This window comes from Nicotiana tomentosiformis, chromosome 11 (assembly GCF_000390325.3).
Source record: "Nicotiana tomentosiformis chromosome 11, ASM39032v3, whole genome shotgun sequence".
NCBI classification, from domain to species: Eukaryota; Viridiplantae; Streptophyta; class Magnoliopsida; order Solanales; family Solanaceae; genus Nicotiana; species Nicotiana tomentosiformis.
Window position 1 is genome coordinate 91,012,419 of NC_090822.1, and position 26,670 is coordinate 91,039,088.

Sequence of the window (26,670 nt, forward strand, 5' to 3'; positions counted from 1 at the left end):
CTTATTTGAAACTTCAAATCACATAAAACAATGCTAAAACCACGAATTATGCTCCAATTCAAGCTTAATGAAACTTAATTTTTAACTTCTACATTCGATGTCGAAACCTATCAAATCAAGTCCGATTGACCTCAAATTTTGCACACAAGTCATAAATGACATAAACAGAGATATATAAAATTTTCAGAACTGGATTCCGACTCCGATATCAAAAAGTCAACTCCCCGGTCAAACTTCCAAACTTAAATTCTTATTTTAGTCATTTCAAGTCTAATTTAACTACATGCTTTCAAATAAAATTCGAATACGCTCCTAAGTCCAAAATCACCATACGGAGCTGTTGGAATCGTCAAAATTCTATTCCGAGGTCGTTTTCTTAAAATGTTGACCAAAGTCAAACTTGGCCTTTTAAAGCCAACTTAAGGAACCAAGTATTCCGATTTCAACCCAAATACTTCCAAATCTCGAACCAATCATCCCCGCAAGTTATAAATCATTAAAAGCACATACGGAAAGTTTTATTTAGGGGGACGGAGTTCTAAAAGTCAAAATGACTGGTTGGGTCATTATACTAATAAGGTAGCTGCTTGGCTTCCGCAGACCTTGACTCCCTTCCCTTTCAGTTATTGTATTGTTCTATATTTTTAGACAATATTTTTATAAGTCAGACTCTAATAATATTTTAGATGTTCATGTACTCAGTGATACTGGGTTTTGAGAATGTATTTTTTTTATGTCAGTAATTGTGAGATTTTCTATGAAATGCAATATTGTGTTTTCAAACTTAATGGAAATTGCGGTTTATTTGGGTTGTTGGCTTGTCTAGTAGTGAGATAGACACTATCACGACAGGTTAAGATTTTAGGACGTGACATATACCAATAATTCTTATGTCGTCTCTCTTTCATTATCACCTTATGCAATGTAAAAAGTAATTATAAAAAAAAGCTGTTTCATAATCCAAGCTAGATTTATTTATTATTTTGCTTACATTTTATAAGAAAGAAAAAGAGAATACTAATAGCCGGTTAGCCAAGTGTTTTTCTCAAAAATATATTTTTTAATAAGTATTTTTTATGAGAAATAATTTGTGCTTGGTTAATTAATTTAAAAAGTATTTTTGAGCAGCAATTAATATTTGACAAAACTTTTATTAAGTATTTTAAAGTATATTCTTCTCAATAATACTTTTCAAAAAAGTATTTTTGAGGAGAAAATATATTTTTTGTTTTTCTAAAACTGCTTCTCTTTCTATTTGAAAGTACTTTCTTCTTTCTAAAAGTTTGGCCAAATACCAAAACCTTTGATACTTTTGACCCCAAAAAATAAATTGACCAAAAAGAAACTTGGTCAAAGCCTGGAGAGAGCAAAGGGGTGCGTTTAGATCATCAATTACGTATACGGTATATCCATGGGTAAACATAGGGTAAAATATTTTACGGCACACTACAAACTTGTTTTTATTTTTATGATTTTATATATTTTTTTTTATATGGGAAAAATTTACATATGAGAAACATATGCCATCTCTCATGTGTATTTTAACACATAAGACATATATGTTTTACACGTAAAATATTTTCTTATATTCACCATTCTAAAAAGCCATAAAGACCTAAAACCCCGTAAACATGATGTCATCTCCAAGTGTCCAACTAAGTAGTCGGGTCAATAAATCTAGTAGAACACCCATTTTACAACGAGAGAGAAAATAATAGGTAGGTCCACCTAAAGCAAAGACATATTATGGCATTTCCTATAAGAAGACAAAAATAATAAAAGGAAGGAACTAAATAAACAAGCACGTTGGGCTTCGAAGGCCTTTGATTTTGAGTAATTAGGCAGCAGGGAATTTAGAGATGCGGCGAAATAACGGCGGAAGGTTGGGGTCAAGGCTGTCCATCTTTTATTTTTCACTTCAATGCCTTTATTTTTCTACCAATTTACTCATTCAATGGCATATGAGCCGCTTAATACTAACTCTTTTCTCATTATTACATTGTAGCCCGCCTAATTAATTAGATGCTCTAGAATTGCTAGTTTATTAGAATGCAAAAAAATATTAGGACAGAATACTTAAAAACTCCTTTAAACTTGACATGACTTATTAGTTGTATGCATTAATTATTTATATTCTTAATTATCCTCTGACTTGGCTATTTGATTATCTTTACTTCCTGAGCGTTAAAGTGAAAAAGAAAATGAATATATTTTTTTAGGTGTGTGAGAGAAAAAAAATAGAATATTAGCTTTTAAGAGGAATAATTTTTCAATCGTTAATTAAAAATTCAAATTTTACCCTAACTTTGCTTATTTTTAAGAAAATTATTCTTAGTTGGAAATAAAATTCAATATTGCATCATATTTTATCCTAACTTTGCATCATTTTGGCCAAATAGAATTAGTTTCATCCAAAATAATAGAATATCAACTGTGGATTTTTTAAATTCTTATTTAGATATAATATCTATTTATTTTAACTGTATATATTTTTCGAGCCAAACCAGTAAACGAAAATTGGTTAGAGCTTCATTACATTTAGCCAAATCAAAAAGGATTTAGCCAAAATAATAAAGTTGCAAATGTGAATTTTAAAAAACTTGTTCGTTAGATGCAATGACTATTTATTTTATGTTCCTCTAATTCACTTTAGTTAATTTAGGATTTTATTTCTGGGTTGATTAATAATATTTCTATGAATATTTTAATGATTTGCACAAATAGGATACTTCGGTGCCACTATTGATTTTTTTATCCCATTTATTCCATGAGCAGAACTTCAAGTTTAACAAATGTTACCCCTCGCTTGACCCATGAATAACACTTTTGATTTTTGACCTTTAAAATTTTATTCATCGATCAAACAGATATTTTCAAGGTCATTGGTGTAATTTCTTGTTGTTTGGACTTAGGCCACCTCAGCCCCATGAAACCAGCAGGTTGACTGGAGCTGGGATATTAAGCCTTTATTTTAAATGGGCCCTAAACATTTTTAGCCCAACCTTACCGAACCATCGAGCTAGGAGGGTTAGCCTCATGAGCCCAACTCATTTTCAAATTACTTTACTTACTACTATATATAAGAGGGAATGAGAGGAGCTTCTGGTCAACATGAATTGACCAAAATATCAGGCCATTTCACTTTATTCCTTTATATACATGTGGAACTTTGAAGGGTCTTTTGGGGTATTTACAGCTTTATTCGCTTTGTATTTCGGCGCTGGACTATTGAACCAGTTAATTACATACTCCAACACATCAGGTTCCTATGAATTAACATGTGATGCATATGTGATTGCCACGTTTTGCTAATATGACAACTATTTGCATGGCCAATATATGAATCTGTGTACTTTAAGTTTGATTAGGTATATAGTTTAACAAAAAGCTAACCTGAGTTATATGCTAAGCTGTAAGAGTTACAAACCACAACAAAGTATAGTAATCAACTTATTTTTCCATGTTGATTTATTTAAAGCCATGTAAATTTTAAGTTACGGATAAAAACATGTGCTAAATTATGTAACATTTAACAAAATAATCCTTTCATAAGAAACAAATATAACCAGAAACAATGAAATGTTTACTTACCTTAAGATAAGCAACATAATTAATTATAAGACCCAACTAACTTAACGTTTGGAAGGAATTGGAATTTGTTTGTTTATTAGTATTACTTTGTTTTGGTAACTAATTAGTAGAATACAAATTATTTATAAAAGGCTAACCCTTAAATATTACTATGCCATTTTAAACCAAACATTGAGTTACTTTTATTAATTATTAATTAAGTTATTCTCATTTAGAAAAACCTGCTCCCTCTTAAGTTATAATATTAATAGTAAATTTATTATTTTTTCATATATATAACAGGAAGAGGGTCATCTATTAGGAAATGACACAGACTGAAATTAAAACTCACGGTATTAGTGTTCAAACTATAATATCTACCATTTGAATCTTCAAGATTATGTATGTCAGGTAAATATTTTAAGGTGGAATTGCTCAAATAATTGTCTATTATTCAAGCACTTAACGAGAAAATTCTATAAAAAGAAACAGTAAAATTAGTACTCCTTTAGAAATATTTGTTTATATATTTTCGGGTTCACTTCTAATGTAACACATATTTTTTCGTATGTTAAAAAAAGACATCTCATCTTATTTTAATACTATTAACTAACAAATTATCAAAAACGAAAAATGCAAAACACTTTGGTTATTCACAAGTTGACGAGGTATAAATAAATTTAGAGACTTCGTATTCTTAAATTTAATGCGCTAAGAAATTACCAAAATGTGTTGCCTATGAATTTTTGTGTTACAAATAAGCCCACCAATTATTCGATTTATTTTAAATTTCACATAAGAATATGAGGAAAAAACATCACACAAAGACGGAAAAAAAAAAAAGTAAGTTGATAAAATATTGGTAACCTTTTTATTTCTTTTTCCTTGATGCTAAATTCCAACAAACAAAGGCAGAACTATGCTATATTAAGAGGGGTTACTGACACCTGTAAAGTTCGGCAAAAATCCTATGTTTACATGTATATATTTTTAGAAAATAGTGATATATTAGCACTGGCACCTTAAATATAAAGTAAATTTTAGTTGAATCGAAAAGTGTAACCACGACCTTCAAATTTTAGGTCCGCCTCTGCCAACAAATAGTTTAAAATGAGATGGTTAACTTGGAAACGCAAGGATTTTTATTGAACAAAGATGTATATGAATTTTTCATCTTTAAGTAAATTATTTAAATTAACATGAATGATCTTTATAAAATAATTAAAGTAATGCAATTAAGAAAAATATTTTTGTAATTAAGTGTTGGGCCATGCTCAGCATGGGCCTCCCTCATCTAGTAGGAGAAGATGGCAAAACGACTAAGTAACTTGAAATTAAGGAAAAAGGCAAAAAAATGTATTCACTCGTTCAACGACCAAAACCTGCCCAACAGCTAAATTTCCAAATTCAGAAAATGAAAATTATGCCTGTAAAGTCGAATTTAATATGTATGACTAGTTTAATATTGTTGAACTGATAGGATTGTAAACTGTTGATCACTTGATATATACCGAAAATAAATTTAACAGTATCAACATATCAATTAAAGAAGGCATAAAACTATGGTACACTAAAAAAGAGTCTAATACAAGTCCATTGACGCATGTATAAAAGAAAAGTTGAGAAGGCTGAAATATAAAAAGAGGGAAATGAAATACAATAATAAAAAATTTCCACTCTAGAGGAGTTTTTCTTTAGCATGAATAACCACAACTATGTCTTCCTCCTGGCCATTGATGCAGAATTACCATCAAATAGTCCATCAATCAATGTTTCAATATCCTCTGGCTGGTACTTTACATACTTTTCTGCTTGCTTTCCATTGTCCAAATACTGTCTAAACCTCCCAAAAAATGACCTATAAGCTGGAATTACCAAAGCTGATATCGAAACACGAAGCTCTGATTGAAGCTGCTCGTCACTTACAACCCAAGTGCTTTGACTCCTGTGTATTTCATCAAACATTGTATTGAAATTCTTGAACCTCTCTTTCACTGTTGTCTTCACTACTTTCCCATGGACTTGCATTCCGTCATGGCTTAGGATTTGGAGTACCTTACCCCATGTTTCCCTTTGGTAATTCTTGTGGTATTGTCTCACGATCGTTGATCTTCTCCTACACCACGTGTCGCCCATCACTTGGTGTATCTCCGCGGACCCTTTAACTTTTTGTAAGATATACCTACCATTGTTCATTAAGAAAATGTGGCGCAACGCAGGGTCTCTGTACAGGTTTGATTTGGCTTCAAGATTTGTATCTAAAAGGTCCATTATTGTGACTAACTGTATTGAGAACGGCATCGTCCCGGCTACTGTTTCAGAACTGTGGGGGCTTTCGCTCTCTGTTTCTACCTCCAATGTTGGTTTCAATTTGGCAGGGGAATTGGATTCCTCCAATTTTACATGTTGCTGGAAAATATGCTCTAGGGTATCTTTGTACTCACATGCATATTTTAGATAATTCATAACGTAACGCGTTAGAGGGTGCACTGCCCCACCCGGGACCGGTGTCCTCGCTACATCATTTTTTATGGAATTTTCGAGATCACAGAATATGCTCACAGCCGACTCTCCTATTCTGTCTCCTGTAGCTGAAATCTCCGAATTCAATTCGTTCTCACATTCATTGGAACACGACACGTTGATTGCTAGAATGAGATCACGTATAGCTTCATACATGTCTAGATATTTGAACAGCTTCTCGGCTGAGCGTTTAGTCATTGAGACGGCCTCAGCAAAGTCGAGAAGCTGAATCACAATGGCGCGCGCCAGATTGCTAAAGAGGCTTTGCGAAATTATAGGAGAATCGGAGAAAACAGAGTCCCCGAGTCTCTTTTCGCCAGGGAACAGAGTTGTCGAACAACTTTTCACAACTCTGATCCACCTCGTAATCTCTCCTTCTAGAGAATCCCATGGCATTCTTTGAACATCCTCCATGTTTATCCTCTCGAATTCGAGCTTTTTCATTTGTTCACTGAATGCATTTCTTCTCGATATCGAGTACACTTGACAAAATTCTGTTTCATAGCCAGCCAAGATCATAGCCGAGGCAATTCGATTCATTCTTGTCACTATATCTGGAGAATACGACGGATATTCCTCGTCTCCGCTAGATTCTGAAAGTGTCAAAACACATTGCTCCCCATCTAATAGATTGTTCGCATTGAATGAAGAATTTTTAAGAATTCTAGAATTGGAAGACACTCTAGAATCTTCTAACAAGTTTCTCAATTCTTCTTCCATGAAAGTCATGGCACGTTGCAAGACCATGCTCGTTAGGTTCAATGACCTCGTGGTCGTTGAACCTGATGGAAATTCACTCAAGGTATTTGTCAATTTGGATAACATTATCACTGCTCCTATAAAACAAGTGTCCTCCTCTGTCGTCTTGCAAAATCTGGTGGCATTTTCGCAAGAGTTATACTTTTTGATCATGGACTCGACGATTTTGGAGAAAGTCTCGACCGAATCAGGGACTTCAGGGGGATTTGATTTATCATGGCACGTTGAAAGAACGTCTACGAATTGATCAATATCTTCGGATAACTTATTAACATCCTCAATGTGAGTGTTCAATGAATGATCTAACTCTTCTTGGCTGCTATTTCTGGAATGTTGATCAGCCCGTGACGCCTCGGTGGACGTGGCTGAACGAGGTGGTTTTGGGCTGCCTGTAAAGCTGGCATTTTTATCTAAGTGATTCTTCACCATTTTGCTATAATAGATCTCAACAAGTAAATTAAAACTGAAGGGATAGTTCGTAAGAATATAACAAGCAATATGTTAATTGATGAAAAATGAAAAAAATCAAGAAAAAAGATGTGACATGTTGAATTTTGAAACAAGCAGTTTGGTAGAGATGGAGGAGAAATTGGGAAGGGAATGGAACAGGTTGATTGAGAATGAGAAATGATGAAGTTTTGGTTTTTGAGATTGTGCGAGTTTATGGGAAGATAGGTTTATTTTCGGGAGATGTTTGGTACAAGTTGACTGTTGACCCGGTTGACAAGCTTATTAAGCTAGTTGTGCTTCTCACGACTTACTTTTCTGTTAGCATTACTGCATTGCATTTTCTTAGTAGTGGCTCCCCACTGTTTTGCCTTCTAATTATTGTTTAAAGCATCATCATTGCTTACCGGACCACATAATTATATTCATTAAAATCAGTCGATGAGATTAGGGCTAGTGATGCACTCCCGGTTCTATCTTAACCTACAAAATTTTAACTAGCCTTAACTCCGCAAGGGCGGCTCCACCCAAAGCCACTAAAATCATTGCTTTAGGCCTGAAAATACTTGACACTCCAAAATTACTCGTATGGTTTATATCAAATATATAATTTAAATAACTGTCACTTATTATATATAATAAAACGAATATAATAACAAGTACTAGTAATCTTTTTCAACCACTTGCTTGTCACCAATTATAAATCGCGTAGCTCGAAATTTATTGCTGTTTTCTAGAAATTTGGTTGAGACAGGGATGGATGAAAATAATTGGCAATTCAAAATGCAACTAGTTCCATGTTTCTTTTCCTCTTATTTACTGCCCTTTGACTCAATAGTGTTCACAAGTCTTCGCGACTTGCTCCTGATTGGAACTATATGTTAATATGTTTAGTATTCCAGGTAAACACATATTCCCACATAACTGTTACTTAAAAAGGCTATGAATATATATTAGTGAGTTGAAAGTAAGATAATGTTTCAAAATTTTACTTGCATCCAATGTTTACACCAAATCATATTTTTCTCTAAATGATGTACTTGTCCTTTTCTTCCAGTTATAAATTGCAATGCAATATTTGAATAATTCACCAAAAGAATTCTATTGTCACATATCTCAAAAGAGTTCTTATTACTAGTTTACTACTCCTAGTTAGAAGAAAACCAAAATAGATCGCTTCAATTTCATTTGCCAATCTAGGTGAACTGGAATTTCTAAATAATAAACTATACGCATTTAGACTTAGAAAATATCCCAAAGAATTTTTATTTATATGGAGTATATTTTAGTTAAATATAACTAGAAGCTTCAGATTAATAAAAGGGTTCTATGGTGTAGTGGTTAGCACTCTGGACTTTGAATCCAGCGACCTGGGTTGGACTCCCGGTAGGACCTTTGGAATCTCTTACCCTTTGATTTTTCTCTCATTTCATTTTTCTTCTTTAGCACTCTTTTTCAAGGGAATCATTGTAAGAACAAATTTCACTTTAGTTTCAGCTAAGCACTTCAGAGTTCAGGCAGTTATTATGTATACCCTTTTGTACTTTAAATTGCCATATAATTTAATTGGACTAGAGTTGCCAGCTGCACCATATGTAAGGACTAAATCTACCCTCCTCTATCTTTTCCCCCTTTCCCACTACTTATAGGTTCAGTTTCATTCCAAAAAATAAGGAAAACAAAGTTATCAGGTCACCTTGGATATTAACCTTGCATAGGCTTTAATAATTGAGTCACCTTGGATATCGAGTGAGTGATTGCTCGAACTCGAAGTAAGATAGCCCTTAGACTTTAATAATTGAGTGAGTAATTATTTCGAACTCGAACTCAAAGTATCTTAGTCCGTAGGCTTTTTATGACCGCTTGTATAAAAAATTCTCTTGATGGTGGTTGGCCTTTAAGCTTGTTTGAATCATGAAGCAGGAAGATCTTTTCAAAGTGTGAGATATCTGAAAAAAAAAGTTCTCCTTTATAAGTCATTATATATGTGTTTGTATCTTGTGCCAGAGTTTGAGCAAAACTACGTGGGCATGGTTCGTTTTGATCATTTGTCCCTTACACTTTTCTCTATCGAGACCTTGTTCGACATGAATTTGATAAGAAATAACTTTCTTGTGTCGAACTTGATTTATTCGATTGGTAGCCCCCCAGTATTCGAGGTTGATTACGAAGGAGCCTCGGATACTATTGATTTGTCCTCGGGTAGCACATAGTTGTTGCCTCGTTAAAAACCTTGCCGGAAAAATCCATTTGGGATAAAAGCCGAACTAAGGAAAAAAAGAGTACAACGCGTGCTTTGAAACCAGAGGTCTTGATATTTTTTGTCGAATTCCTGTAATGAGTTAGTGTTGAATATACGTATATAGACGATAGAGAAGAGAAAATCATACCTTAACAATAATATAATTTGAGAAGCGATATGTTCCAATTGTTTGGTAATGGTTTTCCATCCATTGCTCTAAGTTTATAAGACCCTTTCCCGACTATATCGAGGACTTGATAGGGGCCTTCCCAATTTGGGCCGAGCTTCCCTTCATTAGGATCTCGAGTGTTGACGGTGACCTTCCTTAGGACCAAGTCCCCGGTCTTGAAATGGCGGAGGTTGGTTCTTCTGTTGTAGTACCTTTCGATTCGTTATTTTTGTGCAACCATTCGAACCAGTGTCGTTTCTCGTTTTTCATCTAATAATTCGAGGCTAGTATTCATTGCCTTGTAGTTCGATTCTTCCGATGTATGTTGGAACTTTGCGCTTGGTTCCCCGACTTCGACCTGAATTAAAGCTTCGTAGCCATACACTAAGGAAAATGGAGTCGCTCCTGTACTGGATTTAGATGTTGTCCGATATGCCCAAAAGACTTCAGGCAAAATTTCTCTCCACTTTCCTTTGGCTTCGTTCAATCTTTTCTTTATGTTTTGGATGATAATCTTGTTCGTTGATTCGGCATGTCCGTTCCCACTAGGATGATATGGTGTTGACGGTATCCTTTTTATTTTATGATCTTCGAGAAATTTTATCACTCTACCGCCGATAAATTGCTTACCATTGTCACATGTTATTTCTGCTGGTATACCAAATATACACACGATGTGATCCCGGATAAAATCTATAACCTTTTTCTCTCTTACTTTTTTGAACGCCTATGCTTCAACCCATTTAGAGAAATAGTCAGTCATAAACAAAATAAATTTAGCTTTACCTGGGGACGATGGTAGAGGGCCGACAATATCCATTCCACATTTCATGAATGACCATGGAGAAATTACCAAATGATGCTGCTCTCTGGGTTAATGGATCATTGGTGCAAACCTTTGACATTTATCGCATTTACGAACGAACTCCTTAGTGTCCTTTTCCATGTTATCCCAGTAGTATCCTGCTCTGATGATTTTACGAATTAGTGGTTCGGCGCCGGAGTGGTTTCCACAGGTGCCTTCATGGTTTCCACGGTGTAGAGTTACCTATAGCTTGTCCAAATACCTCTGCATCCTATCTTCTCGAACTTCGAAAGTTTTGTTCACTTGGTTCACTACTAGTAAAGAGTCATATTTGGCTTTAATGACTTCTGCTCCCAAGCTCTTAGCTAGCTCGAGACCTGCAAGCATGGCCTCGTACTCGGCCTCATTGTTAGTTAATCTAGTAGTTTTGATGGATTGCCTAATAATGCCACCCCTGGGAGGTTTTAATACGATGCCAAGCCCGGATCCCTTCACATTTGAAGCACCATCTGGGTAGAGGGTCCAAACCCCCAACGATGTACCTGATTTTAACAAGAGTTCCTTTTTAACTTCGGGTACGAGGGTTGGTGTGAAATCGGCCGCAAAGTCTGCTAAAATTTGGGACTTGATGGCCGTTCGAGGTTGATATTCAATATCGTACCCAATGAATTCGATGGCCCATTTAGCCAGTCGGCACGATAGTTCGGGCTTGTGCAAAATGTTTTGAAGTGGGAAAGTTGTTAAAATGCATACGGGGTGACATTGAAAGTATGGTCTTAACTTTATAGAGGCGCTTATCAATGCAAGCTCCAATTTCTCTAAGTGTGGGTATCTAGTCTCTGCCTCTCCTAAGGTCTGACTTACATAATAAACAGTAAACTGCGTACCTTGCTCTTCTCGAACTAGGACACCACTTACCGCAATTTTCGATACCGCTACGTATAAGTAAAGCTTCTCATCTGTCTTCGGAGTGTGAAGTAATGGTGGGCTCGATAGGTACCCCTTCAATTGTTCTAGTGCCTGTTGGCATTCAGGAGTCCAGGTGAAATCGCTCTTTTTTTTGAGTAGAGAGATGAATTTATGGCTTCGATCTGACGACCTTGAAATGAATCGTCCTAAGGTAGCTATCCGTCCGGTTAGCCTTTGCACTGCTTTCAAACTATCCATAACGGTGATGTCTTCGATGGCTTTGCTTTTGTCGGGGTTGATCTCGATCCCCTGATCCGACACCATGAACCCGAGGAACTTGTCCGATCCAACCCCGAAAGCATATTTCTCGGGGTTGAGCTTCATGTTGTATTTCCTTAAAATTTTGCACGTTTCCTGCAAATGAGTCAAATGGTTCTCTGTGCGCAGGGACATAACTAGCATGTCATCAATGTAAACTTCCATCAATTTACCTATTTGTTCTTCGAACATTTTATTCACTAGGCGTTGGTACGTAGCCCCTACGTTTTTTAGCCCGAATGGCATTACATTATAGCAATAGGTTCCATACTTAGTAACAAATAAAGTTTTTTCTTGGTCCTCCGGGTTCATGCTAATTTGATTGTACCCGGAATAGGCGTCGAGAAAAGTGAGGATCTCGTGACCGGCTATGGCATCGATCAAGCGATCGATGCTAGGCAGTGGAAAAGAATCTTTGGGGCATGATTTGTTTAGATCTTTATAATCTACACACATTCTAAGTTTGTTCCCTTTTTTGGGGACTACAACCACATTGGCTAACCATTCGGGATATTTTACTTCCCGAATTGACCCTATTTTGAGAAGTTTAGTTACCTCATCTCTTACAAAAGCATGTTTTACCTCGGATTGAGGTCGTCTTTTTTGCTTCACCAGTTTGAACCTAGGGTCCAAACTCAGTTGGTGCGCTGTTATCGATGGTGGAATCCCTGTCATGTCAAAATGAGACCAAGCAAAATAATCTATGTTATCAATAAGAAATTGAATAAGTTTTTTTCTGAGTTCGGGGGTCAACCCCGTTCCTAGGTATACCTTTCTCTCGGGCAGACGTTCGATTAATATAACCTACTCCAGTTCTTCGATCATCGACTTGGTGGCATTGGAGTCATCAGGGACGATGAGAGCTCGAGGTGTCAGAAACTCTTCCTCGTCATCTTCGATATCCTGCTTGCTGTGATTACTATTTGGTTTCTCGCCTATATTTTATGCTCGACCTTTCTACGGCCGATAACGTTGGTATCGGTTTTATCTCATCGACCGCAAACATTTCCTTCGCAGCATGTTGCTCCTCGTATACTGTCTTCACATCATCCGACGTAGGGAATTTCATCACTTGGTGTAGAGTCGAAGGCACTACCCTCATATTGTGGATCCATGGTCTTCCGAGTAGGGCTTTGTACCTCATATCGCCTTCGATTACGTGGAATTTGGTATTTTGGATGGTTCCAGCCACATTTACGGGCAGAATAATTTCCCCTTTAGTTGTTTCACTGGCCATATTGAAGCCGTTTAAGACCCAAGCTGCGGGCATGACTTGATTCTGTAAACCGAGCTTCTCCACTACCTAAGATCGGATGATATTCGAAGAGCTACCTGGATCCACTAAGACACGCTTAACTTGAACTTTATTTAATAGGATAGAAATTACCAGAGCGTCGTTCTGAGGTTGAGAGATGTCCTCGGCTTTTTCAATTCCGAATGATAAAGTGCCTTCGGGTACATAACCTCGAGTTCATTTTTCCCCTGTGGCCGGTATCTTGCCGTATTTGAGCACGGATCCCTATGGAGTATCAGCCCTACCGATGATCATATGAATGATATGCAAAGGTTCCTCTTGTTTATCTTTTTTGCTGGCGTCCCTTTCTATGAAGTGATTCTTGGCTCGGTCACTGAGGAACTCCCGAAGGTGGCCCTCATTGAATAGACGGGCTACCTCTTCTCTTAATTGTCTGCAATCCTCGGTTCAGTGGTCATGCGTACCATGATACTTGCACATCGAATTCCGGTTCCTTTGGGAAGGGTCGGTTTGCATAGGTCTGGGCCACCTAGTATCTTTGATTCTTCCGATCGCCGATACAATACCTGATGCGTCGATGTTGAAATTATACTCCGATAGCCGAGGTGCCTCTATAGGATCGGCATATTTATCAAAGCCACTCTTGCTCATAAGCCCCCAAGAATTTTGTCCTCGATCACTCCTTCGATTGTTCCGAGCGGCATTGCGCGTCGAACCGTTGTTCATTCGATCTGTGACATACAGTTGATATCGGTCTCTGTTTGGCCCTTGCTCTCTGTCGATGTCCCTCTGGTTTTTAATAGCTGTCATGTTCTGATGCATGGATCCAGAAGGAGCTCCCAACTGGTCGTCTTCGACCCTAATTCTTGAATGATATCGGTTGTGTACATCCGCCCAAGTTATTGCAGGATACTCGATCAAATTTTGCTTCAGCCGACGTGATGCTATTGAACTTTGCTCGTTCAACCCTTGGGTGAAAGCTTGGACGACCCAGTCATCTGTGACCGGTGGCAATTCCATGCGTTCTATTTGAAATCGGGACCCTCCCTCAGTATTTCATTACCCCTTTGTTTTACTTTGAAGAGGTCCGATTTCCTTGTCGCAACCTTTATGGCACCAGCATGTGCCTTTACAAACGAATCTGCTAACATGGCAAAAGAATCGATGGAATTTGGTGGCAGATTATGATACCAAATCATCGCTCCCTTTAAGAGGGTCTCTCCGAATTTTTTCAATAACACGGATTCGATCTCATCGTCTTCCAAATCGTTACCCTTGATGGCACACGTGTAAGAGGTGATGTGTTCGTTGAGATCGGTCGTACCATTATATTTGGGAATTTCGGGCATACAAAATTTTTTGGGGATTGGTTTTGGGGCTGCTCTCAAGGGAAAAGGCTTTTGTATGAACTTTTTCGAATCCAACCCTTTTATCATTAGTGGAGCTCCCGGGATCTGATCGACCCTGGAATTATATGTTTCTACTTTTTTATCGTTGGCTTCGACTCGTTTTGTGAGTTCCTCGAGCAATTTAGTAATTTCGGGAGTAGTCCCCGATTCTTGCTCGTTTGACTTCACTATGACTGGCTCCGTTCTATGGGTGATTTCTCGAAGCGGATTGGGCTCCGACCTGCTTTGTACCTGAGTTTGGCTCTGCAACTGAGCTATCACTATTTGCTGGGCTTGTAACATCTCGAAGATCATCCGCAAGCTTACTTCGATCTCCTCCACGTTATGGGTGTCTCGAGCTACAGATCGAGTTCCGCCCTGAATATTGTTTTCTGGTTCGGAACGTTAGTTTTCCTCAAGAGCCACTTGTGAATTGACATCTAGCAGTACTTCAACTCGGATTTATGGTACTTTGACTCGAGTTTCAATGACATCATTAAGTGGCCTTCCGGCCCTGGGTATCAAGTTGTTGGTTTCATCTTGAAGGCTGGCTTTGTGGTCGATAGGTAAAGCCATCAATCGAGGGTTTGCCATTGCTGATTCGAAGTTGTAACTGGTGTGTATTGCAGATTTGTATCAAACAACCACTGTTACCCTTAGCCCCATGGTGGGCGCCAAACTGTTTACCCGGAAAGTCGGATATAGTTAAATTTATAAGTAGTTCTAAGGATATGTGATATAGCTTGACATAAATCGTTCGTAGAAGTGAAAATGTTTAGATTCTTGGATATAAAAATAGGATATAAATTATTGAACAAGAAGAGTAAGTATGTTGAGTAAAACAAGCTCAAGAGATTTATTCTTCAATAAGAGAAGTAGTCTTTTTTCTTACAATGTGTGAACCTTTTCATGTGCTTACAAGGATTCCTCTGTTTATAGTAGAGGGATCTTATTTTATTTATAATAAAAAATATATAGTGGAGAGTCCATGATGAATTGTCTCTTCCTCGATTCCCGCCAAGATTCTCTCCCATAGTGCGGTTGCAACGGCTCTTGTCTGCGAGCTCAATACTGGCTCGAGCTCGGTATTGGGTCGAGCCCTCGTCCTTGGTTTGAGTTCTCCATTCGGGGTAAGTGTCAATCGGTCTGTGCGTCTCCGACAACCTTCACGTTGCCTTGCGGTTCGATTTGGTCATGGGCTCGATAATGATACTGAGGCGATTCCTCGATCGCTCTTGGAGCTCGAAGCTTGTTTGTACTATCTTCGGAACTCATCTTGAAGTCTCACTTCGGTCGCTTACCATTCGAACTCGATCAAATGTACGAAGGCCGAAATCTATTTCGACTGTATACAAGCATGTAATTAGAGTATTAAGTTTAAAGGGGAAAGAATAAGAATCCAGAATTTACAGAAACAAGGATTGGTTCTTGTGCGTGACGTCTTTTGGTTCTCTAAATGAAGGGAAAGATCACTAGTCACTTCCAAGATCGAGCTAAGATACACTTTGGCAAATTAAACCAATCCAAATGCCTAGATGAATAAGATTAGGGGTAGCAAAACTAACCCAAACCCTTTCGACCCGTCCAAGTTTTAATTGGTTTGGGCTAGAATGATTTTGCAAATGGGCTGTTTTGGGCTAGCTCAAGTTAACCCATCAAAAATCATCAGCCAAATAGACTCATGATGATGTCCAACTTTGACCCATAGAAATGCTTAATCATAGAGTTCTACATTGACCCATGTTCTAGAAAATATATTTTATTTTCCCATATTTGGTTGATATCCTCAGAAAGAAAGTACTCATTTTATTTAGATGAAAGAAAATAGTTTTTCTACAACATGAAAAGAAAATATTTTTTTTTGTTGAAATAAAAGAAAATAGTTTTTCTACAACATGAAAAGAAAATATTTTTTTTTGTTGAAATAAAAGAAAATAGTTTTTCTACAACAGGAAAAGAAAGTACTCATTTTGTGAAAAAAATACATTTTCTACATCATGAAAAGAAATTATTCTTTTTGTTGAAACAAAAAAAAATACTACTTTTTATACAACATGAAAAGAAAGTACTCATTTTATGAAAAATAAAAAATATATTTTCTACATCATGAAGAAAGTACTTATTTTGTTGAAATGAAAGAAAATAATTTTTTTACAACATGAAAATAAAGTACTCATTTATGAAAAAGAAAATACTTTTTCAACATTAGGAAAAGAAATTACTCTTTTTGTTGAAATAAAAGAAAATACTTTTTCTACAACATGAAAAGAAAGTTGTCACGACCCGAAATTTTCACCTTCGGACCGTGATGGCACCTAGCATTTCACTTGCTAGGCAAGCCAACGTTAGAATAATATTATCCTAACAAAAGAACAAATGCGAAAGTAAGGTCTGAAATATAGTGAATAATCCATAAGAACAATGGTGTCTAAATACCATCCCAGAATTGGTTTCACAAGTGCACAATCTTCTAGAATAATACAAATAAGGGCCTGAATAAAATAAAGTTGTCTGAAAATAAACACACAGCTAAAGTAAAGTAGACGGGGACTTCAGAACTGCGGACGTCGTGCAGTTATACCTCAAGTCTCCTCTAAGTAGCTGAAATTCAAGCAAGTTTAAGGTGCAGCGCTTGGACCAACTCCAAAATCTGCACAAGAAGTGCAGAGTATAGTATCAGTACAACCGACCCCATGTACTGGTAAGTGCTGAGCCTAACCTCGATGAAATAGTGACGAGGCTAAGGCGGGTCACCTACATTATCCTGTACGCAATATTAGTAACAACAAATAATAAAAATAAATCGGGTAACTCATTTATAATAATTGAAGTCAACTCAGCAGTCATAACCAATTATCATTTCCATCAATTCTGTTGCAACGTGCAATCCGCTCTCACAATATATTCACATTCAATTCTGTTGCAGCGTGCAACCCGCTCTCACAATATATTCACATTCAATTCTGTTACAGCGTGCAACCAGCTCTCACAATATATTCATTTTCAATCCTCTCATATAATTATTTTTAATCAAGTATATATATTAACTTTTAAATAAGTCTATTGCGGCATGCAATTCGGTCCCCCAAATATTGACTTTTAATAAGCCTGTTGCGGCGTGCAACCCGATCCTCCAATATGAACTTTTTAATAAGTCTGTTGCGGCGTGCAACCCGATCCTCCAATATATCCATTTCAATCTATTCTGTTGCGGCATGCAACCCGATCCTCCAATATATCCATTTACCAATTCTTATAGAAGAAATTTCCCCAATAAATACAATAATTAATATAAAATTATAAGAAAACAAGCATACAATAATTATGATTTAATTATGGAACAAACATTGACAAATAGCAAATTATTATGGAAATCAGGGAAAAAATAGGCAGTTTAATATTTAATATGCTAAATGTCAAATAACAATTAAGATACATAATTCAAATAGCATGTAACAATTAATGCAGGAATTCAAGAATTAATATTTGACAAAGAATAAGAGAGAAACAATTATTATAATAATTAATTCATGATTTAAAATGATTTATGATTTTTTAAGTAATTATGCAAACAATTAATTTGACGACGTATAGACACTCGCCACCTCGCTTATACGTCGTTCACATGCATTTCACATAATAAATAGTTTAAGGATTCTATTCCCTCAAGTCAAGGTTAACCAGGACACTTACCTCGCTTTGTAAATTCCAATCAATTACTCGACCACAACTTTTCCTTTTAAATTTATCTCCAAATGCTTCAAATCTATTCACAAACAATTCGATATACTCAATACGAATCATAGGAATTAATTCCATATGAATTTATTAATTTTTCGGATAAAAATCCAAAATTCATTTAAATATTCGACAGTGGGACCCACGTCTCAAATCTCGGAAACATTCGCGAAATCCGAACACCCGTTCCGCTACGAGTTCAATCATATAAAAATTATCCAATTCCGATATCAAATGGACCTTAAAATCTTAAATTTTTATTTTTGGAAGATTTTATAAAAATCTGATTTTTCTTTCATAAATTCACGGATTCATGATATAAATGAGTATGGAATCATGAAATATAATCAATATAGGATAAGGAATACTTACCCCAATGTTTTCCCGTGAAAATTGCTCAAGAATCACCTTACCCGAGCTCAAAAATTGGAAATTGTTGAAAATGGGTCGAAACCCCATTTTCAGAACTTAAGTTCTGTTTCTCGGATTTTTACCCTTTGCGAACGCGGTCAGTGCCTCACATTCGCGAAGCATAAAATTTGCGCTGCCAAATTTTACTCTTCACGAACGCGAAGCTTGCCTGGCTTGGCCTTCGCGAACGCGAGATGCCCTTCGCGAACGCGAATGCAATTTCCTGGTTAGCCTCTTTTCCTTCGCGAACGTGAGGCTTCGATCATGAACGCAAAGCTTTCCACCTCAAGCCTTCGTGAACGCGTTCACTCTGTCGCGAACGAGAAGTACAAAACGTGCCAGCCCCAATTTTCTCTTCGCATTCGCGAGAGTACCTTCGCGAACGCGAAGAAGAATACACCAGAAGCCTGAAGTCTATAGAAAATCAGATTTCCTAAGTCCGAAATCATCCCGTAATCCATCCGAAACTCACCCGAGCCCTCGAGGCTCCAAACCAAACATGCACACAAGTCCTAAAATATCATACGAACTTGCTCGCGCGATCAAATCGCCAAACTAACACCTAGAACTATTAATCAGACATCAAATCAAAGGAAATTTTCAAGAAAATTTTAAAACTTATATTTTTATAACCGGACGTCCGAATCACATCAAATCAACTCCGTTTCTCACCAAATTTGGCAGACAAGTCATAAATATTATAGTGGACCTATACCGGGCTCCAAAACTAAAATACACACCCGGTGTCAATAAATCCAATATTAGTAAATTCTTACAAAATTATTAAGCTTTCAAGCTTTTAATTTTTCATCAAAATTCCATATCTCGGGCTAGGGAACTCGGAATTCGATTCCGGGCATACGACCAAGTCCTAAATCACGATACGGGCCTACCGAAACTGTCAAAACACTTATCCGAGTTTGTTTGCTCAAAATATTGACCAAAGTCAACTTAGTTGAGTTTTAAAGCTCTATTTCATATTTAAATCCATTTTTCACATAAAAACTTTCTGTAAAATTGTATGGACTGCGCACGCAAGTCGAGAAATAATAATTAGTATTTTTTGAGGTTTTAGAACATAGAATTACTTATTACATTTAAAGATGACATTTTGGGTCATCACAAAAGTACTCATTTTATGGAGAAAAAAAAAACCTTTTCTACATCATAAAAAGAAAATATTATTTTTGTTGAAAGAAAAAAATACTTTTTCTACATCATGAAAATAAAGTACTCTTTTGTTAAAACAAAAGAAAATACTTTTTCTATAACATGAAAAGAAAGTATTCATTTTATGAAAAAAAATAATTTTTCTATATCGTGAAAAGAAAGTACTTATTTTATTGAAATGAAAGAAAATACTTTTTCTACATCATAAAAAAAATTATTTTGGTGAAATGAAAAAGAAAATATTCTATCTACAACATTAAAAGAAAATACTATTGTGAAAAAGAAAATATTCTTTCTACATCATGAAAAGAAAGTACTCTTTTTGTTGAAACAAAAGAAAATATTTTTTCTACAAACTAACAAAAAAAAGTACTCATTTTGTAAAAAAGAAAATACATTTTCTACATCATTAAAAAAAGTATTTATTTTATTGAAATGAAAGAACTTTATACTTCATAAAAATAATATTCATTTTGTTGAAATAAATAAGAAGATACTATATCTGCAACATTGAAAGAAAGTACTTTAAATAATATTTCTATTTAGGTTGAGGGGTTGGGGGTTGGGGTGGTGTGGGTTTGGGTTGGGGTGGTGGGAATGTCTAATTTTACTACTTTTTTATTATTCTTATCTTTGTTAATGTTATAAGATGAAGAACTATCAAATAATATTCTAAATCCATAGAGGAAAGAAATCATTTGGCACGAATTAATATTTATTCCGAAACATAAGTTAATTTTTTATATATGCTTGTTTAAAAGTTGAGAATATTGCAAAGATTTGGGTCAATTTGGGCGGGTTGAGTTACAACCCATTGTTTAGGGGAGTTTTTCCTATGTATACTATAATAGAAATTTATTTATCCATTTTCTCTAGGTTTTGTAGTATCTAGGTTTTTTATTACAAACTGTATGTATTACCCCTTAAAAAGCTCTCACCCGTTATTAGCACCTTCAATTAAGGGATTGAATTATATCGTTTCCTTTTTTCTCTACTCCACTCCCTCCTTTTTCTTCTATGAAGATCTGGAAGATACTTCTTCTTCCAATATTATTTTACCAAATATTTTCTTCCAATTTCTCGATAACTCTATACAAGATACTCGTTTCTGGTATAAGAAGCCACAAGAAAAATACAAATGGACAAAAAAAGTCTTGAACCAAAAAAGAAGCCATACTCGCCATAGAAATGGAACCAAAGAAATGGTTATTTTTTGTACGGTAACATTTTCGATCCTATACAATTTTGAAGATCCATCACAGTAATTATAGAAAATCTAAAAATTTTCTACCTATACACGTTAGTACTCTAAAAACTAATATAATCACAAGATTGTATTTTACTTGTATCAATGTTGTATCAAGTATTCTTTCATGTATTAATGCATAAATACAATTCAGATACAAATTTGATACAATTCTGATACAATTACGATACAACTTAAAACCAACTCTAAACTTAAAGTGATACAATATCGTATTATACTTGTATTAGTATTGTATCATGTATTGTTTTAGGTACAAATTGTGATGCAATCATGATACAATTCTTACTTATGATACAATTTTGATCTTCATTTTTTTCAAGTTTCAATCTAAAACATCCACCTAGAACAAACTCTAAACTTAAATTATGATACAATATTGTATTATAATAGTATTAGTATTGTATCAGAAATGTCTTAGGTATCAGTGTATCAAATACAATTCAGATACAATTATGATACATTTATCATACAATCGTAATACAATTTCGAAACCTCTTCTTCCTCGAGTTTCAATTTGAAGTTCTACCTAAAACCAACTTTAAACTTAACTAATCTCCCTTAAAATTGAGATATGAACCCTAAAGGATATTTTCAATCGTTTTCAAGAACACCCAATTCAAAAAAATCACAAATTCGTAATATCCGAATATCTAATTCAAAACTTCGAAACTTTTTAATGGTATGTCAATGGCAGACCCCTATACCTGCAATTTCAAAGATAATGTCGATGGATTTGTCAATAGTTGATACTTTTTAATGGTTGTTGGTAGAATTGATTCAGAGAAATATATGATGCTATAATTTTAGAGAGATAATAGTTTGATTTGTATGAAAGAGAGTGAGAGAGAGATTGGTTGATTTGTATGAAAGAGAGAATGACTTTAAATTTTTTTGAAATTGGGAAGAAAATCGTGATTGTAGGAACTAATTAAGCTGATAGATGGGGATGTGGGGATACTGTTACAAATTAATCCTTATATTTAAGGGATCTTTCTTTTATCATGATTTTGTACATAAATAGTAAATATAGATACACAATATAATTTGTAAGGAACACAAAGAAAAGTAGTTAATAAGTTTCTAATACAGTATAACTAGGTAAAAATCTCTTGTTTAGCCCATCTTGACTCAATCCATCTTAATCAAAGTAAAATTTGGGCATGATTGGATAATGTCCCATTTAATGAGGCAATCCATTTTGACCTATAGATCACACGATTAAATAATCACATTTTACTATGATAAAGTAATAAATCGAAACAAGAATATTAAGTATAGTAATTAATCAAGACGAAGTGAAAATTTTATGTTACAAATACACATGTCATGAAATTACATTTGTCCAGCCAGGAATTTCTCCAAAAACAATAACCAATGAGTATTACTATCTGATTTGGTAATTTCTTCAGGTCAATATGTTTTATTTTCAATTAAATCACCATTTCAGCATTTTGTAAGTTATGATAGTAATGTTATGGAAAAATCAATGGATTTATTTGCATAAATACGAATTTTAAGTTTTATCTGATGATAATGCAAAATATTATACAATCAAGTCATGACTTATTTAAAAGTCATTTGTTGATAAGTGAAGTGACTAATTAAATATGAGTTAATATGTTGTAATTATTTTCGGTTGGATTTTCGTACTTAACAACTTCAGTTTTATAAACAATAAAAAGCAATAGCGGGTGTAATTCATAGTGATTTTGGCTCAACCAAACTCAGTATTTTTTATATAGCATATAAATATGTATGTGAATAATAATAAAGTGTCAACAAATAGTAGAGTTTGAAATTATAATTTTAAAAAGATAATAAATTTTACAAAAAAATTTAAAAATCTAGCCCATTAATTAAAATCCTGAATCCGTCTATAAAAGACACTAGTTCACATAACCTAAGTCCTACATTAATGAACTACCATCTTTTGATAGAGAATGAGGAAAGGACTGAGTTTTCAATTAGTGTCCATTTCTTTAGTTAGAAAATCAGCGAATCAACCTGCTCACGCTTTAGCTAGGGCGATTATTTTTGACGTTTGGTTCGATGAAATGGGAGTTTGTCCCACCATCTTTTATTTATGATGTACTAGCTTTTGATTTGAGAAATATTTGAGCCTTTATTTTTTATAAGGAAAAAAAGAGAATGAGGAAAAGAAGATTTGACTCATCCAACTCTGCGCTTGGAATATTTCTACGTGGATAGAGAAGATGACTTCACAAATACGCGGTTAATTTATCTCGTTTTCATGGGTTTTCGATGTAAGCAATAATCTAAATAAGAAAGAAAATAAAAGGGGAAAATTCAGAGGGAAAAACTCCAAAAGTTAAGAGTAGAACCGTACACGTTTTGCGGGTATAAATATGAGACACGGTTTTACTATGAAGTAATAAAACTTTTGCAATCCTTTAAATACCCACCATAAACAAGAAGCAAAAAGGCAAAAGCAAAAGCAATAGAATACGTCTTTGTCCCGAAACCTCCTGATTTTTCCTAATCGTAATCTCCAAAATTAATTAGAAAATGACTCTTAAAGCAGTTCCAGTTTCTCAAGTTCCATACATTGATCAATTCCATGAAAAAAATGTCATATATGCCATCTACAATGGTAATTAACTCCTCCATTTCTTGTTTTGTTTCAGCCTTCTTCCCCTTAATTACCTTATTTCCTTGAGATGATTTTTTACATGCATATAGGGGAAGATGATGTTTGTGAGAGAAGAAAAATGGCAACATTCATTTTAAAGGAGAATAAGTTTGTAGTGATGGGACATAGAGGAAGTGGAATGAACATGTTACAATCTTGTGATAGGAAATCAAAAGCAATTAAAGAGAATACGTTGCGTTCATTCAATGAAGCTGCTAATTTCAACGTCGACTTCATCGAATTTGATGTTCAGGTGAGGCGATAACCCTCAAAATCATGCATTTTTCAGACCATTTTTCAATCTTCTGTTTCCAATTTTCTTTTTTTAATGTTGTTTTCGGTGGTTGAATATTATTACTAGCTTTTTTACGTGTCAACACAACTTTGAGTAATTTAGTTTATTATTATTACATGGCAGAGGCGTTGAGAATTGTTTTTGATCCTTTTTGGAAAACTGTTGGAAAGAGTTTAAAATAGCCTTTGGTTACCGTCAACATCTAGAAACGACACGAGCCACCGCGTATACGTGGCAGGTGGTGTCCAAATTTGTCACAAAAACCTATCGATAACACATCATTTACTTGGTCAAATAAGTAGTTTTTTTCCTTATATAAGTATTTACCGAAACTTTTAAGTTTTTGTTAATATTTTTAATCCTCATAAAATCATAGCGTATAATACTATTTATACTGTGTCTAATATACAAAACTCTATTAAATATTTTGAAGAACTGATCCGAATTCTCACCACAATTTAGATGTTTTGATCTTTGTATTCCGAACTCATCATTTCATTTTGTAACCGGAGTATTTATTTATTTATCTATTTGAATAGAGAGGCAAAAGCATTGATAGAAGTTCAATCCTAAGATTTGTGGATTCTACCTTAACAACTGAAGTTTGATAATACGGCAAACAGGGTTCCGTTGTATCTTACTATAAGAAATGCTTACTATATATAGAAGTAACATGGATTTTATCTCTAGTTATGTTACATTGTCATTCAAAAATCACACTATGGCAGCATCTACTTGTGAATTGTCTGAGCTAAATATTTTCTTCTTTCATATTGTGATTTGTGTATCATATTTGAACTCAATGAAGGCACTGATTTTTTCTTTGTCTTTTCAATTTTTTTTCCTCCTTTCAAAATCGGCCCTGGTTCTTTGGTAGGTTTGCTTGCAAAATATAACAGGCAAGCAAAGAACCATAGATGAAACTGTGTATCAAAATCTTTTTGTAGGTAACAAGAGATGGCCGTCCAGTTATTTTCCATGATATCTTTATTCTTACACAAGATGAGGTTGGTTTTACAGAAAATCCATTATAATCAATGCTTAAATATAATAACTTGAGGATGTCCTGACTCTCAATATGGACATTGCAACAACTTTTTCAGGGCAAGTTGATTGAGAAAAGAGTTACAGACCTCACTTTGGAGGAGTTCCTTTCATATGGACCTCAGAATGCCTCAACAAACGTAATGGATTCTTCGCTCTTTGTACTATAGAGGGTTCCAACTTTGTGAAACTATACTGATATTCTTCTTAAATAGGTGGAAAAACCTTTATTCAGAAAAACGAAAGATGGGAGAATCTTTGAATGGAAAGTTGACGAGGATGATCGATTCTGTACACTAGAAGATGTGTTTGAGAATGCCAGTCAGTCTGTAGGATGTAACATAGAGTTTAAGTTTGATGATAACAGAAGTTATAAAGAAGAAGAACTTGTTGGTGTTATTCAAGCAGTTTTGCAGGTAGTGCAATGCTAGCAATCATTTGACAGAAGTAGCGTCTCTTCTTTTCCTATGACACTAAAAATTGTACTAACATTTTTTGTATAACATACTATGAGCCAGGTAGTATTCAAGCAGGGCAAAGGCAGATGCATTATGTTCTCAAGCTTTCAACCAGATGCGGCTCGACTGATCAAGAAGCAGCAGACCACTTATCCAGTGAGCAATGACATTTGCAGTTCCATAACTACGCCGAACTAGCTTCTTAGATTGGACATTTTGTTTGAACATTTCTTGAAATGTGTCATCTATGACCATCCAGGTTTTCTTCCTAACAAATGGAGGATCTGAAATTTATTCCGACATCAGAAGGAACTCATTGGATGAGGCAATTAAGTTGTGCTTAGAAGGTGGTTTACAAGGAATTGTCTCAGAAGTCAAAGCCATTTTAAGAAATCCAACAATGATAGCAAAAATCAAAGAATCCAATCTTTCCATTTTGACGTATGGCCAGCCAAAGTAAGTTTGACATCTTGTTGCATTTAATAAAAAGAAGTGATTAGACTGTAGTTTAAAGACCTAGTGTAGTAATAACAGAAATACAATTTATACAATTGCAGCAATGAGCAGGAGGTGGTTCACTTGCAATACATGATGGGTGTTGAGGGAGTGATTGTAGATTTTGTTAAAGAGATTACTTTAGCTGTTTCCCAGTTTTCGAAGTCAGTACATGCTGGAAAAGAAGGCTTGTCATTGTTGGAGAAGAGGCTACTAGCAGAGAAACGAACTCCCTGTTCGGACGATGAACTCTCATATTTCCGTAGGCTTGTACCAGAGTTAATACATTCTTGAACTGCTGTGTCACAAACTTTGCAATTTTATGTTTTTTTTCCCTCTTTCATTTCTTTTTATTTAGGTTTGTTGTTGTACCTTTTCAATATTAGGTCGTGTAATATAGTTTGGAATAGGGATATGTATTATGAAAAGGATATTTGACAATCAACTGTAAACAGGGATCAATGGGGTTTGTACGAAAGTGCTTTCCCCATTTTTGTTGCATTGATGCACGAGGTACGATAACGAAGAGTTACCTTGTAATCTCTCTGTAACTTTCACTTCATCACAGATAGTAGAAATCTATCAACCACTGTTAAAATGAATGGTTAAACATCTATTACATCCTGAAATTGACTAGTTCAAGGACACTCTTAAGCAATTCAGAGGGTGATATAAAGGCCATCATTTTTTGCAGCATAGATAGGCCATAGAAAGCAAGGTATAGTAGAAACAGTGACAGAGCAAGCACATAAGATTC

General features: G+C 35.1%; 2 protein-coding genes and 1 non-coding gene across 4 annotated transcripts; 2 read left to right on the forward strand and 1 right to left on the reverse strand.

The window, feature by feature from the left end:
* Positions 1-5,087: 5,087 nt before the first annotated feature.
* LOC104087327 (exocyst complex component EXO70C1-like) lies at positions 5,088-7,628 on the reverse strand. Its single transcript, XM_009591749.4, has one exon. It carries the CDS (start codon positions 7,279-7,281, stop codon positions 5,284-5,286), a length of 1,998 nt encoding a protein of 665 aa, XP_009590044.1. The 5' UTR covers positions 7,282-7,628; the 3' UTR covers positions 5,088-5,283.
* Positions 7,629-8,622: 994 nt separating this feature from the next.
* Positions 8,623-8,694, forward strand: TRNAQ-UUG (transfer RNA glutamine (anticodon UUG)). The gene has a single exon. It is a non-coding gene; the product is annotated as a tRNA-Gln (tRNA).
* A 14,681-nt stretch (positions 8,695-23,375) lies between these two features.
* LOC104087326 (glycerophosphodiester phosphodiesterase GDPD3-like) lies at positions 23,376-26,414 on the forward strand. 2 transcript variants are annotated; one of them, XM_033653702.2, is made up of 8 exons: positions 23,376-23,582; positions 23,672-23,874; positions 24,864-24,923; positions 25,020-25,100; positions 25,176-25,376; positions 25,479-25,574; positions 25,678-25,874; positions 25,953-26,266. In XM_033653702.2, exons 1-8 carry the CDS (start codon positions 23,498-23,500, stop codon positions 26,008-26,010), a joined length of 981 nt encoding a protein of 326 aa, XP_033509593.1. In that variant the 5' UTR covers positions 23,376-23,497; the 3' UTR covers positions 26,011-26,266. The 2 variants fall into 2 exon arrangements, with proteins under 2 accessions (XP_033509593.1, XP_009590043.1); XM_009591748.2 differs by having other exon boundaries at positions 23,380-23,582; positions 25,976-26,414.
* Positions 26,415-26,670: the final 256 nt, after the last annotated feature.